General features: G+C 40.5%; 1 protein-coding gene across 4 annotated transcripts in view; it reads left to right on the forward strand.

Annotated features, from left to right (window-relative positions):
* Positions 1-14145, forward strand: part of ncoa1 (nuclear receptor coactivator 1) — a 95488-nt gene that overhangs the window by 49828 nt on the left and 31515 nt on the right. For all 4 annotated transcript variants that reach the window (XM_084953815.1, XM_084953818.1, XM_084953817.1 and 1 more), the window contains one exon: positions 6-111. In XM_084953815.1, coding sequence (XP_084809941.1) covers positions 23-111 — 89 coding nt within the window. In that variant the 5' untranslated portion in view covers positions 6-22. The remainder of the gene's footprint in view (positions 1-5; positions 112-14145) is intronic.

A 14145-nucleotide genomic window follows, 5' to 3' on the forward strand; every position in this document is an offset into this window, starting at 1 on the left:
CGCAGGTCAGTTAAAGCTGAAAATGAGTGCAGTAGGGGAAAGCCCTCTGGACCCTGCCACGCCAGAGTTACGCAAGAGGAAGGGCTCGCCGTGCGACACGTCAGGGCAAAGGTAAGACCGGCTGCGTGCCTTTTTTTACAACACTGACAAACATTACACGGATAGAGCCGGAGATACTGTGAATCTTTATTGATTCATGATCAGCCAAAAGATGAGTAATAAAAACAATTATCAACCATATCAACCTAGCTTTTTTATCAGTAAGGTTATAAACGTCTAAGCTCGTGAAATTATGTCGTAAAATACATGTAAACAAATGATGTTTGCATTAAAATGTGTTAAACCATTAAATGAATTGCCAAAAACTGACTGCGACAAAATGCTCAGTGAAATTCAACTGATGAGATCACAAGATAAAATCGAACTCACAATTTTGTCATTACTTTATTTTCATTATCGCATCAGAAGTTACATTTATGGCAGACTACATGAAGCGTTGCAAAATATTGATACAGAAATGTTATCACATTGCTTTTACTTGAGCTGCAGTATTGAGGAAGTGGCAGCAAAAAGGGTTTTTCCTACTGTTGTGGAAGTTTTCCACTTAAAGCCTGCAGACGAGCGGTGAGCGGTAGCTAACATTCTTTAATCAAAGCACACAAAGAACAGACAAACAAGCTTGATGAAGTCCCTGCATGACCGCGGGATAGACGGTCAGCAGAGTTCTCACTGAGCCTAGCATGGCTCTCAGTTAAATACCTTCTTCAGGAACAAAAGGCAGTACACAGCTGTTTCACACCTTAAGGTTCACACTCCCTTGCTACCTACCAGAGTCCTCGAAGAGACAAAAGACTGGTCCTGTGGAGTTCCTGTTTCCCCCAACATCCTTACTACACCCCCTACCATTTGTCTTAAGTATGAGTGTCAGACATGTTAAAATCCAGTGGCACCAAGGCATTATACAAAAATAATGTGATTAATACATGAGTGAAAGAAATTCCTATACAATCCCACCCTTTGATTCTTAAATCAAGAGTCACATTAAAACCAGAATTTCTTTCCTGACATTCTGTATATCACATCAACATTATTGTACACTTAAAGGAGTTTCACACTGTGTATCCTCACTGTTCTGTTCTCCCACCACCCTTTGTGGGGATGATTGAAGATGAACAATCTAAGCTCTCACATGCAAATGGCAACAACAATGATACAGAGGAAAGGCCTTCCCCAGAGTGTCAAAGTACTTTGCATGGCAAAGTGAAACAGCATTAGGTGGTCATTCTCAGTCACAGTCATGGCTCCTGGTGTCTGTGCCATTTACAGAGTCATAATTCCAACGCTGATCTTCCTTGCGCTGTCACTTTTGGAGCTTGGCACGCTCTCTCCATCCCTCGATTTCTGTTCCAACGCGGCTGTAGATTTAAGGCAGAGCACGTCGTACACCTTAGTTGTCTTCCTCAGCGTCAACGGCGAAACTCTTTCATTTTATTTTAAGATTTTGCTGTTCAAAATCTCCTCGTGACAATCCTTTGGAAGCCCAGTGGTGCAGCCCACTGTCGTATGTCTGCTGTCCTGGAGATGGTTCCTGCTTCCAACTGGTCCTCTTGAAGCCTTCTCTCCTGGTCATGGTCTGCATTTGCACCTCAGTCAATCCTTCCATATCCCTCATGTCACGGTTCCTGCAATTTAAAAATGAAAACTTCCCCGGAAAACCCTCTTTTGCCCTATGTCAGCTTATCACAATTAGACAAGTTGTGCATTGTCTCTTAAAAATTCTCAGGGCTTCTCCCCTGAAGTAGCTTACACTTTCTCACAGTGACCTCTGCACTGTAAACAACACAAGGTCATGAATAACACACCGCTGGTAAATTCACAAAGACACAGAAAGTGGCAATTAAAAGGTTAAGTCAGCACAGCCCAAAAGCTCATGCAACCCAGGATGTTGCTGTCATCTTTCTGCTCCTGTAAAAAGAAACATACATACATACATACATACATACATCCACCCTTTTGTCACTGTCTAGGTGGAGGTGCAATCTTACATACTGGTGTCAAGTCAATGAAAGCTTTTGTCAGTCCAGTCAGTCCCCATTTTTTATTTGCTGACAGTAGAACCTCTCGTGACGCAATAAGTTTCTACTGCCAGCAATGACGTCATTTCACAAAAAGAAAAAAAAGAATTTAGACTGGATTACCTCGCTGAATCCTTTTTGACAGGGACTTGTTTTCTGATTGTCCCAAATAAGTGGCTTTCTCCTGAGCCCATTTTAATTTTGTAGAAGCTCACTTGCGATTGTTCAACATGTTGTGTAGCGCTTTCGATTCCGATCTTGCAGGCCTGCTTGAAAAAGAGAAAATTGCCAAACAAAAATCTCAGTGCACTGTTAAAATCAAAAAATGTGAAGGCCTAGTTTTAGGACTTGTCTAAGCGTACTCTCTTAGAATGATAGATCAAAACTGGCAGGTTCAAAGTGGTACCAAAGGAAAATGCATCAGTAAATCTCCAAAACTTTCATCCACCAGTCACACCTCACACAACAGCAATATTCTATTAGATGATGAGTTTTGTTTTCCCCCATGTACCCAGATGTGTGTCATGATAAGACCTCCCCCATACATCAGAAACAAGAAACTCAATAATCTATTAGTCTCCACTCATCTGACCCTCCTGCATCATTCTGTTCACCCCTGCAATGATTCAATCATCCTTCCCCAAAAATAATACTAGTTCACTAGTCTATGTATCACTTCTTAACCCACTAAGTGAACCGGACAAGATGATGGTAACAGCAATGCATGCTTAAAATGCTATTTGGTCTTCATGAGCTTCATTGCATGTGTGTTTGTGTTAGTAGGATTAATGCATTTTTCTGTTTGTGTAATTTTTGTGTACCTCTCCTCTTTGCGGTGCTCCAGACACTTTTCAATTCTCCACGCAAGGCAGTCGTTTTTTCTTCCCAGTTTCCTAAACCCAAATTTCATTTCCCACATTAAAACAGTTTCCTCCATGTTGTCCCCTGCTCCTTCCACTGTGGTCTCATCTCATCTCTCCTCCTTGCAGCAGTCCAGTGAGTGCCAGTTGTCTTTCAGCTTTGTCCTGTGTCTTTAACACTCTCATCTTGCCATTTTTGCGCCGAAAGTGGCAAATGTCCAACTCAAGCAGTCTTTTCAAAGGTCCATTCACACACAGTGAAGTTGCAGCTCGTTGGAAATGCACATCCATCCATCCAGTCATGATGATGCCATTTTTCTCCTTGCTGTCGCTGTCTTGCACAGCTGCTGCTGCTGGACCTTTTCTTCACTGCTCAGGATACTGCTGTGAGCTCTTGAGATCCATCTCGTTGTTCTGGAACTGCATTTCTTGTCTTCAGGGAGAGATTCTTGGAGCTTGTGTTCTCAGGGTGACAAACACATGGAAGTTAAGCTGTAAAACAATTCAGCCAAAACTTGGCTTGAGTGTTTCTAATGGTGTTAACCTATAATTTTCTTCCGACTGCTGCACGTGGAAAATTGATCCGGGTCTGCTCTTCACCTGCAAGTACACACTGAGACATTTTGATCATTCTTATCACTGCTTAAAACAACACGTCTCCCCTCTCTGGTTCTGAATTCCCCTTTCTTAAAAACCCAGAGAGATTGTTCTACGTTGAAAAACACCAAACCCTCTTCCTATTTTTTTGTTTATTTTTATCAACAATTCTGTTAAAAAGAAATTTTTCATGTGTCCACCCTAGGGGAGCTGGTGGCCTGCAGTACCACCCTCTCCCTCTAGTTGGAAACAACTTTTACACACATTTCTACACTCCTCTCTCTTTTTTCCCCCTTGTTTTTGTTCCCCATTTTCAACATTTTGTAACCCAATTTCTCACTGTTTTTACACACACATCAGCTTTTCCCACACAACCATTCTCTGCAATCTTACACACCACACATTTACTCAATTCTTACCATACAGTCATGTATTGAGTTTTGTCTCTGGCCGCCCGGTGGAACGCTTGCCGCAGTCGCCCCTCGAGCCGCTAATCCGGCTCCGCTGACTGCCCCTGGAATCTAGATTCTCTATTACTGCACGAGACGTCTCTCGTGAGGTTCCTTGCCTTCTACGGACCAAGGAACGAACACCACCACCCCCAGTCTCCTTTGAAGAAGTTAGGATCTTTTAGAAGACGCTAGGGATGTCACTCCGTGATTCTACACGAAGACTCCTTCGGAGCTCTTGCCCTGGAAGGTCGTAACACGTTCACCTTCTTGAGCTCCCCGAAGGCTGCAACACGCTCACCTCTTTGGCCAGACACAAAACTTTCCATGACTGTATACAAGTTAGCTACAACTCACCCATCTGCAGGAGTCCCCTCAAAATGGTCTCGGTGGTGGCTAAAACACACGGCTCCGTGACTCCTCCATTTCCTTTGCTTTAACAGCTGGTAGGACAAAGGTACCTTTTTCCTCAGGGGTGATCAGCCCATCCACGGAACTGTTGTTCAGCGACCACACGGACCATCCCATCCTCGTCGCCATTTTGTTGTGGAAGTTTTCCACTTAAATAAAGCCTGCAGACGAGCGGTGAGCGGTAGCTAACATTCTTTAATCAAGGCACACAAAGAACATACAAACAAGCTTGTGGAGCCCCTGCATGACCGCGGGACAGACGGTCAGCAGAGTTCTCACTGAGCCTAGCATGGCTCTCAGTTAAATACCTTCTCCAGGAACAAAAGGCAGTACACAGCTGTTTCACACCTTAAGGTTCACACTCCCTTGCTACCTACCAGAGTCCTCGAAGAGACAAAAGACTGGTCCTGTGGAGTTCCTGTTTCCCCCAACATCCTTACTACACCCCCTACCATTTGTCTTAAGTATGAGTGTCAGACATGTTAAAATCCAGTGGCACCAAAGCATTATACAAAAATAATGTGATTAATACATGAGTGAAAGAAATTCCTATACACTACACAGAGGAATTTTGGCACCTGCACAAAGAGCTAGCAATTTTTTTTAATCAACTTTGTTAGCAGGGGCTTAATTTATAATCATAAATAAATGAGGGTGGGAATTTAATGCATTAATTGCGATTAATGAATTTGAAAAAAATAACGCGTTATAAAAACATTAATGCATTTAATTGCACTTTGAATTCCAAGCAAAAGGGAACTTTTGTCAATGCATGACTTCCTGGTATACCGATTACACTGATGCACACAGCTACAAAAATGGAAGAATCAGAAGAAAGTGTGTTGTTAGGACTCATTTAATTTAAATTTAATTTTAAAAGACTACCTAACAGAAGTCTTGATAAAAGCGTGGTTTTGTGCAAACTGTGCAAAAAGGAGTTTGCATACCACCGCAGCACTTCAACCTTACAGTACCATCTAAATGCAAAACATGTTGCAGCGAGCACAGAAACTAGGAGCTGTTAGTGCTAGCAGTCCCAGTTTGGCAATCCAAACTTGATGAAATGACTGGCTCAGGACCAAAATTACTAAGTCAGCGTCGGAAAAACTTACAGATTGTCTCGCAAAATGGATTGCTCTGGACTGTAGACCACTATCAGTGGTAGAAGATAGGGGTTTAGAAAATGTGCTACAGATTTAGATGAGGAAACCCTGTGTAACAGGGCCCTGAGTTTTTACAGAGCAGAATCCACCATCAGGGAGGCAGACTGTCCACTGCAGTAGTGGTCCAGTCAAGCAGGGACCGACCCACAGCTGTCTGTCCTGGCCTGCAAGTATTTGATTAGTCCGGCCACTTCTATCTCATGTGAGAGACTGTTGCAGACTTGCAGGTCACATAGTAACAAAAAAGAGAGCTGCCTTGAGCTCTGAAAATGTGAACAGGCTAGTTTGTCTAAGTAACTGCCTGAAAGAAAGTAAGTAAGAATGGAGTTATTGTGAGTCCAATGGGTTTATTTTTGCACTAAAATGTATGATGATCACACAGTTTTAGCCTAATGTACAAAATAATGTTGGCTAAGATTACTCAGAGTTTAAAGGTGAAGCTGTTCAAATAACCTTTTATGTTTCTGCCTAATTTTTATAGAAGAAAAACTGCACTTTATTTTGAAATTTTTATTATTATTTAAAGACAATACCATTTTAAAAATGTACTAAAAGTACTTAAAATAGCACTTTATTTCTAAGTCTGCCCAATTTGGCCAGGGATATTATTTTTGTTTCTCTGTTTTGCATTTAAATGCAGTTCCCCCCCCCCCCCATAAGTCAAAAGAGCTTGAGTTTGCAATATTCATGTCCATGTCTATTATTTGTTCTGTCCCCCACTAAAACCTTTTAAAATTAAAAAAAAAAACAACATTTGCGCTTTGGGGCAAATTTTCTTGCGCAATTAATCAAGATTAATTAATTACAAAGCCTCCAATTAATTAGATTAATTTTTTTTAATTGAGTCCCACCCCTAAAATAAATATAATGGACATATTTAATTCTCAGATAGCCGAATTCTTATAAAAATCATAGATTATCCACATAAGGTAACGCAATCATTGCCTTGGCTGTACATGGCGAGCATGCTTACTGATGACTTGTTTTTGCTCAGTTTTGGTCAGCTGGGCTGTCACTGTGGGATTAGGCAACTCCAGATGGGAGAAATATCACGTTTTACTCAAGGCAAAATAGTGTTTTATTCTGCCTTGCTTTGTTTATATTCGTGGACATGAAATGTTATGTTTTTTTGTAGTGTGCTTTAAAAGAAAGTGTATTTTTGTGTCTGCAGCACATATGTTGTCCAGACTCATCAGTGAGGATATGTGACTATAGTCAGGAAATAGAGCTTTTAGACAAGTACTAACTGTTGTATTATAACCCGACCAACCTTTACTAATGCAAAGCTATTTTTAATGTGTAACTGTAACCAAGTAAAGTATTTTTAATTAGTAAGATATTAAAAATAATATAAATCATGGCTGAAAATATGATGTCAGCAGCAAAACAATTTGCTTCACAATCAGTCTCTCTAACTTTTAATGTGGAGGTTAGAGGTTTCTTGCTTTTTATAAAATTATAACATATTAATTTTGTAAACATGAACACCAAATTGGTACATGTGATGAAAAAACATGTTACGGGACATACAAATAGTTTGGTGAAATTTGTGTTCAGGAGCATGAAGCATGAGGATTTCATGAACTAACTTTGAGTTTGCTTAGTTTTTGGAGGCAGTTTGCTATCATCATCATCATCAACAACTTTATTTATAAAGCACTTTAAAACAACCACAGCTGACACAAAGTGCTGTACATTGGAACTGTAAAATAAAATTACATGAGATATAAATAAAAAACAAATAAAAGAAGAGTGAAATCATTAATTAAATAACTACTTCAATTAAAATAGAAAACTAAGTCTCACTGAGGTTAAAAGCCAAGGAATAAAAGTGGTTTAAAACTGGACAGTGAAGGGGCCTCTCTAACATGCATGGGCAAATTATTCCATAATTTTGGAGCCACAATAGAGAAGGCCCTGTCCCCTCTGAGCTTCCTCCTGGATCTCGGTACCTCCAGGAGCAGCTGGTCAGCTGACCTGAGAGACCGACAGGGTATGTGGGGATGAAGAAGCTCAGAGAGGTAAGGCGGGGCAAGACTGTGAGGCATTTAAAAACAAACATAAGAATTTTAAAATTAACTCTAAAAGACACAGGCAGCCAGTGCAGAGAGGCTAGCACGGGGGTTATATGCTCTCTTTTTCGAGTTCCTGTTAGGAGTCGTGCAGCCGCATTTTGAACCAGCTGCAGACGTGAGAGCAATGACTGACTGACCCCCACATAAAGTGAGTTACAGTAGTCCAGGCGGGAAGAAATAAAAGCATGGATCACTGTTTCAAGGTGCTGCCTCGAAAGAAAAGATTTTACTCTTGCCAGTCGCCTTAAATGAGAAAAACTGGACTTCACCACTGCTCTGATTTGGTTGTCCAATTTAAAATCACTGTCCAACTTAAAACCAAGGTCAGTAACAACAGATTTAAAATAGACTTCCAGGGATCCTAAAAAAACAGAGGAGGACTCACAAGGACCACTGGGTCCAAACACCAACACTTCTGTTTTCTTTTCATTAAAATTTAAAAAGTTTAGAGCCAACTGAGCTTTAATGTCATCTAGACATGTCAAGAGAGGTTTTATGGAGATGCCATCCTTGTGTTTTAGTGGCAAATAAATTTGGCAGTCATCGGCATAACAATGAAATGAGATCCCATGCCTTCTAAGGATAGAACCCAGAGGCAGTAGATACAGTGAAAAGAGCAGTGGCCCTAAAATTGAGCCCTGTGGGACGCCGCATGACAGAGGAGCAGAAGATGATTCGTAACCGAGAAGGCTGACAGAGAAAGTTCTATCTGACAAATAAGACCTAAACCAATTAAGTGCAGTGCCACCAATACCCACTACATCATGTAATCGAGAAATTAGAATATTGTGGTCTACGGTGTCAAAGGCAGCAGTTAGGTCAAGCAAGACAAGAACAACATGGTTACCAGAATCACATGCCAGAAGGACGTCATTAAAAACCCTTAATAATGCAGATTCTGTGCTGTGAAGGGTTTTAAAACCTGATTGAAAAACCTCAAAGATTCCATTTTCATCTAGAAAATCTTTCAGTTGACTAAAAACAATTTTCTCTAAAACCTTGGAGACTAAAGGCAGCTTGGAAATAGGCCTATAGTTCGCTAAAACTGTGTGATCAAGGCCAGGTTTCTTAAGCAGTGGCTGTACTACTGCATGTTTGAAATTTGCAGGAACCATACCAGAAGACAGACTGCTGTTAATAATGTCAAGGACATACTGTTGTATACTATGAAAAATTTCTTTAAAGAATTGTGGGGGGACAGGATCCCGTGGGGAACCTGTGGGCTTAATATGGCGAACCACATCCTCTAAAGTGGAGAGCGTCACAAGCTCAAACTGAGTGAAAACAGCAGCGCAAGGGACAGAGACAGAGGGGTCAGAGTCAGGAGCTGTGATAAGAGCCCTGGTGGTGACAACCTTTTCAATAAAAAAGTTCAGAAAATCATTGCAAATCTCAGGAGAAACTTCCAAACAGACATTCAATGGAGTATTAAGAACAGTGTCAATGGTCCTAAACAACACACGTGGGTTATGACAGTTGGAAGAAATAATATTTGCAAAATATTCCCTTTTTGCCTCTTTAACAGTGTTCAGGTAGCGATGCCAGCAGTCTTTTAGAATTTGAAATTAATACATGCAGTTTATCCTTTTTCCACCTCCGTTCTGCTCGACGACATTCCCTCTTAATAGCACGACTGCTCTCATTAAACCAAGGCTCAGGTTTAGCCTTAGGCTGCCTGGTTTTTAAAGGAGCCACAGAGTCCATGATTTATTTTTTTTTGACAGCAAGAATAAAACCAGGAATTTAGCTGTTCTGTATCAGAGGAAACAAAGTCAGAAGGGCCGCCGAGCTGATTAAAAGCAGCAGAAAACTGCGCAGCAGTGGCGGGGTTAATAACCCGACAGCACCGAGTAGCAGCGCCAGATTTAACTGCGGTATATGTCAAACCAACGTTGAATAACACAGGCATATGATCTGAGAGTGCACAGTCACAAATCTCCAAGTCAGTGACAGGCAGACCATATGACAGAACAAGGTCCAGTGTGTGTCCGTGCTCATGTGTAGGGCCACGTACGGACTGTACCAGGCTAAAAGAGTCAATAAGGCTTAAAAAGTCCTTTACCAGTGGCTTATCAGGACAACATACATGTATATTAAAATCTCCAACAATAAGAACACTATCATAGTTGGGCATAATCCCAGCTAAAAAATCAGAAAAGTCGTTTATAAAGTTCTTATTGTATTTCGGGGGGCGATAGATGACAGCGCAGAAAATCGGATTTGTACGACTCACCTCAAACGAGGTAAGTTCAAAGCTGGAGAACGAAGGCTGTAGAAAACACTGCTTACATTTAAAATCGTTTTTGTAAACAGTCACTGTGCCTCCACCTCTGCCTGACGTCTGTGTCGAGTTAAAATAGCAACAATCCACAGGTAAAAGTTCAGATAGAACACTGGACTCACCAACACTCAGCCACGTCTCAGACACACACAGAAAATCCAGATCACGGGAACTGAAGAAGTCCCGAAGAATAAAAGTTTTGTTTAAAAGTGATCTGGCGTTCACCAGGCCAATCCTAGCGGGAGCTGGAGTTGGCGCTCGGGGTTCAGGAGGTCCAGAAACCCGCCGCAGCGATCTCAGGTTCCGATGATGTTGACAGCAGAGGTTTAGCCTGGGAGGGCATGGGCAGCGAGGCCGAGGAGCATCATCATCAAAGCCGACAACAGGCACCAAACAGGCATCAACAGGATCCAGAAAACGCCGAGACGCAAACAGCCTTGGCAAGAATCCATGCACTGGTCGGAAAACAGCAGAATAATTCTTTAGGTAAACCTTTAGCTTCACCAGGCGACCGCTTCGTTTACCCCGGCGACGATGACGCTTTCGCCGAGAAGGTAGCGTGGGAACCTGGTACAGGTAACCCGGGGTTTCCGATGCAAATGGGGGCAGGGGTTGCTGCCCACCAGCTCCAAAGGACACAATATTTTGGACCACAGGTTTGAGGTCCAATAGTGTCTGGTGATCATACCTCAGCAGAGACTTTGTTTCATGGATGACACAAATTAGAAATAACATAAACAGGAACAAACTTGGCAGTGACAGACGAGCAGCCACACACACCGGCGCCATCTTGCATTTCAACTGGGGGTAGTTGCTTCCCCCTCCTCCTGACTCGCTGCGGTCAGTGGGACAAAGAGACATTTGCTAGGGACAAATGTCTGTTCCCCAACCAAGTGGTTACTGGAGATACCACTTTTTTATGTTCGATACCGATATCATAAATTTGGATATCTGCCGATACCGATATGAATCCGATATAGTTCATTTTATAATCAACAAAACTGTTTGTTTTTTTTAATATCTTGCTGCATTTTGTATGAGTTCATACTCAAGTTTTAAAAAAACAAACACTAAAACTATTCTGTTATACCTGTATGCAAAAAATACACTGCACCCAAAATATTTCATAGTTCAGCCATACTGATCAATCTAATTTACTTAAACCTACACCATCCAACCTATTCTGGTATTCTAAACAGTACTTAGCAGAAATATTAAACAACCTTACTAATAGGGTTGCAAACTCCCAGCAAAAACAAAAGGAAACCACCCCCCACCCTCCGCCTGATAATGCTTAATCGGCGCAATCTACTTTAATTTAATGCACGTGTAAAACAAATGCACAGAAATCAATTATTTTTCTACATATTTAAATACATTCAACATCTTTCTTCAACAGAATTACATACTGCACAGATGGTTACCAAAGGAAAAAGTACTGTAGCTTACCAGGGTATATATTAGAGTTAATAGTTCCTATATACAATAATGGATTTCTATACATTATACATCAGATGAAAACTTTGGTTGTAAGATTCAGATAATTATTTATTAAAAGCTAGACATGACAATTAGAAAGAAAAGTATTTCTTTGTGCCCCCTTTTCCCTGTTAATGCCCTATCGGCCCCCCTAGCAAAACTTCGCTAGACCCGCCCCTGCACAGTTACCAGCTGTCAGCAACATAGAAAAGGATCGTGGTGTAGAAAGTAATACATTCTAACAACAGCTTATCAAGCTTAAGCATGCTGCTGTTGTTTATCTGCTGGTTTCCTCTTTCTGGTGCAAAGTGGGCGATAAACAAACAAGAGAGACGGGAGTTGTGACAGAAAAGCCGATCAGCTGATCATTGATCAGTTTCATGATTGAAGTAGCAACAGGAAGGGAGGGGGAGAGAAGAAGAGGCAGTCGCTGCATATATTAGTTGTTAAGCTTGACGTGGGAATGCTTTACAAACATTCAGAGATGAACTTACAAACTTGGTTTACTTCTCTGGGATACCTTTCTCAAAGATGAAATGCCGGTTTCGTGGCGAGGCTCCAACTGCTCAACCAGACCACCGACAGGTCTCGCACGGCACAGCCGCTCTATCACGTGACGCATGCTGCTCTGACGTGCTAAGGTTATGAGCTGAGTTACGCCATGTCACAAGTTTTGTTAAATGATTTTGTGATATTTAATGGATCGGATTACATTTTTTATTTCTCTTCGATATCCGATCCAGTAATTTAGGTCAGTATCGACCGATGCGTAATATCGGATCGGTCCATCTCTAATTCGTGGTAATCAGTGAAATTCGTATTGCAGACAACTTGGTGTGGTCCACCAAACTCCAGTAACCACAGCAATCTGCGAGCACAAGAAGGTTTTCGGTGCAGCGCTATGTTTGCGACCAGTTTCACCTAGCAACATCCAAGTGGTTAAGGAACCCACATTTGTCACTTACAACTGGAGGTTGTCAGGGGATCACCAACCGGTCTCTAGGCCAGTGTGATTGCGGTGTCAGTGATTAAACATCGGCAACAAAAAGTGAAATAACATCCCACAGACAGCCTGTCAAGTACTGACTTCCCTGTGCCAAATATTTTGTTGTTTTAATTTATTTATCACAATTTTTATTTATTTGTTAGTGATATTAAAGTGATTTATGTCTATATACTCCCGAAGGAAAAACGAATCACCATAAAGATATAAATGTAAAAAACAATATACATGTATATTTCTATATGTATATACCAAGATACCAAGTTATATACCAAACATTTTTGCTACTCCAAACAAAGTAAATTTGAACAAAAAGTCCTAATTAAATAGAAGTAATTAGAAACCTGAGATAAAGTTTAAAGTATAGATTCGACTTTAGGTCAGTATAAGTTTAAGTGGGGCGTGTAGGAGTGAAAGTTCTCCATGTACTATATGTGTAAATCTATAAGGCCGATAGGTGATGTAACAGCCCAGCTAGCATTTCTCCAGCAGCTACACTCATCCACTGACCCGCTCATTTCACACAGCAGCGTCCTCCCCCTCCTCACCCTTCCCTCGGTCACCACGCCTGTGTTTTCTGGCTGGCCAATGCACTGACCTACTTTTGCTGTTGTCGTTTCACATACGCACAGTCACATATACGCTCTTCTTGCTGCCACATACCTTGCTGTTTCTCGTCCGTTAGAAATGAAATCACTGGAACTCAAGAATAAATTTAAACACCAGGCTGCGCAAAAGGTTAAAAGAGAAGAATCTTAATTTATTTGTTTTCTTTTGATTTTTGTCCAATTTCAATATTATAGAAAAATGCCACAGGTGGATAAAAAGCCAATGCAGGAAAAAAGAGGATCATGAATTTACTTTCACAGTTTAACCTATAACCATTTACTTAAATTTAACTGGCTGTTGTTTTGTTTTGTTTTTTGGGTTTTTAAAAAAAACAAAAAAAAAAACAATCTTTTTTTTTTTATAAGTAAGCAGTGTTAAAAAGTATAAATAAATCAATTTGATTGCAAAAAAGCAACACCATGGTAAAATGGATTACAAATATATTAACACTGTGAAACCAAAGGTCAGAGCTGAAAGCATGATTCAGATTCGATTTAAGCTAATTTTATTTTAATCTGCATTAATTGAAAATTACAAAAATGTCAAATGTCGTATTTACAAGGGCTTAAATAGCAACAGAATTTTTTTAACTGAGGGAGGAAAAAATGTAAAAATATATTAATCACAAGGTCTAAAATTACCTTAAGAGTTGTAAATGCCAGCATTGAATGTAGATGTATGTATTGATGTATATGTTTCTTTGGCATCAACAGCAATAAAGCAGAGGTACAAGATGCTTTACAAAATGTACAAAATAGTTTAAATAGCAACATTCAAATAACTTGTGTAACACTTTCTATCCTAACTCTTTCATATAACTATATCACAAACAAAAAATAAACAAAACTTAGTCGACTTTATTTATTCAATAATGCTGCTATCAATAAAATGTGATTTGTGCTTTAAATATATCACCAGCCTTCCAACAGTCTAATTTGTGCTCCGTTAAAGATCATGGGTTTCTCCTTCATTGCAATCTACATTACTCTGCTGGATCTCCTGTGTAATGTGTCTGAGCACATTGTGTTGGGTCCAACCAGCTTTCTATTTGTTTCTTTGTCTCTATTGCTGTCAGTCACAACCAACGGTTCGAGTCACTCATTATTGTGTAATAACTGCATATTTAGCCTACAGGGACAATTA

Source organism: Perissodus microlepis, chromosome 15 (genome assembly GCF_051167445.1).
Source record: "Perissodus microlepis isolate ML-2025 ecotype Zambia chromosome 15, ASM5116744v1, whole genome shotgun sequence".
Lineage (NCBI taxonomy): Eukaryota > Metazoa > Chordata > Actinopteri > Cichliformes > Cichlidae > Perissodus > Perissodus microlepis.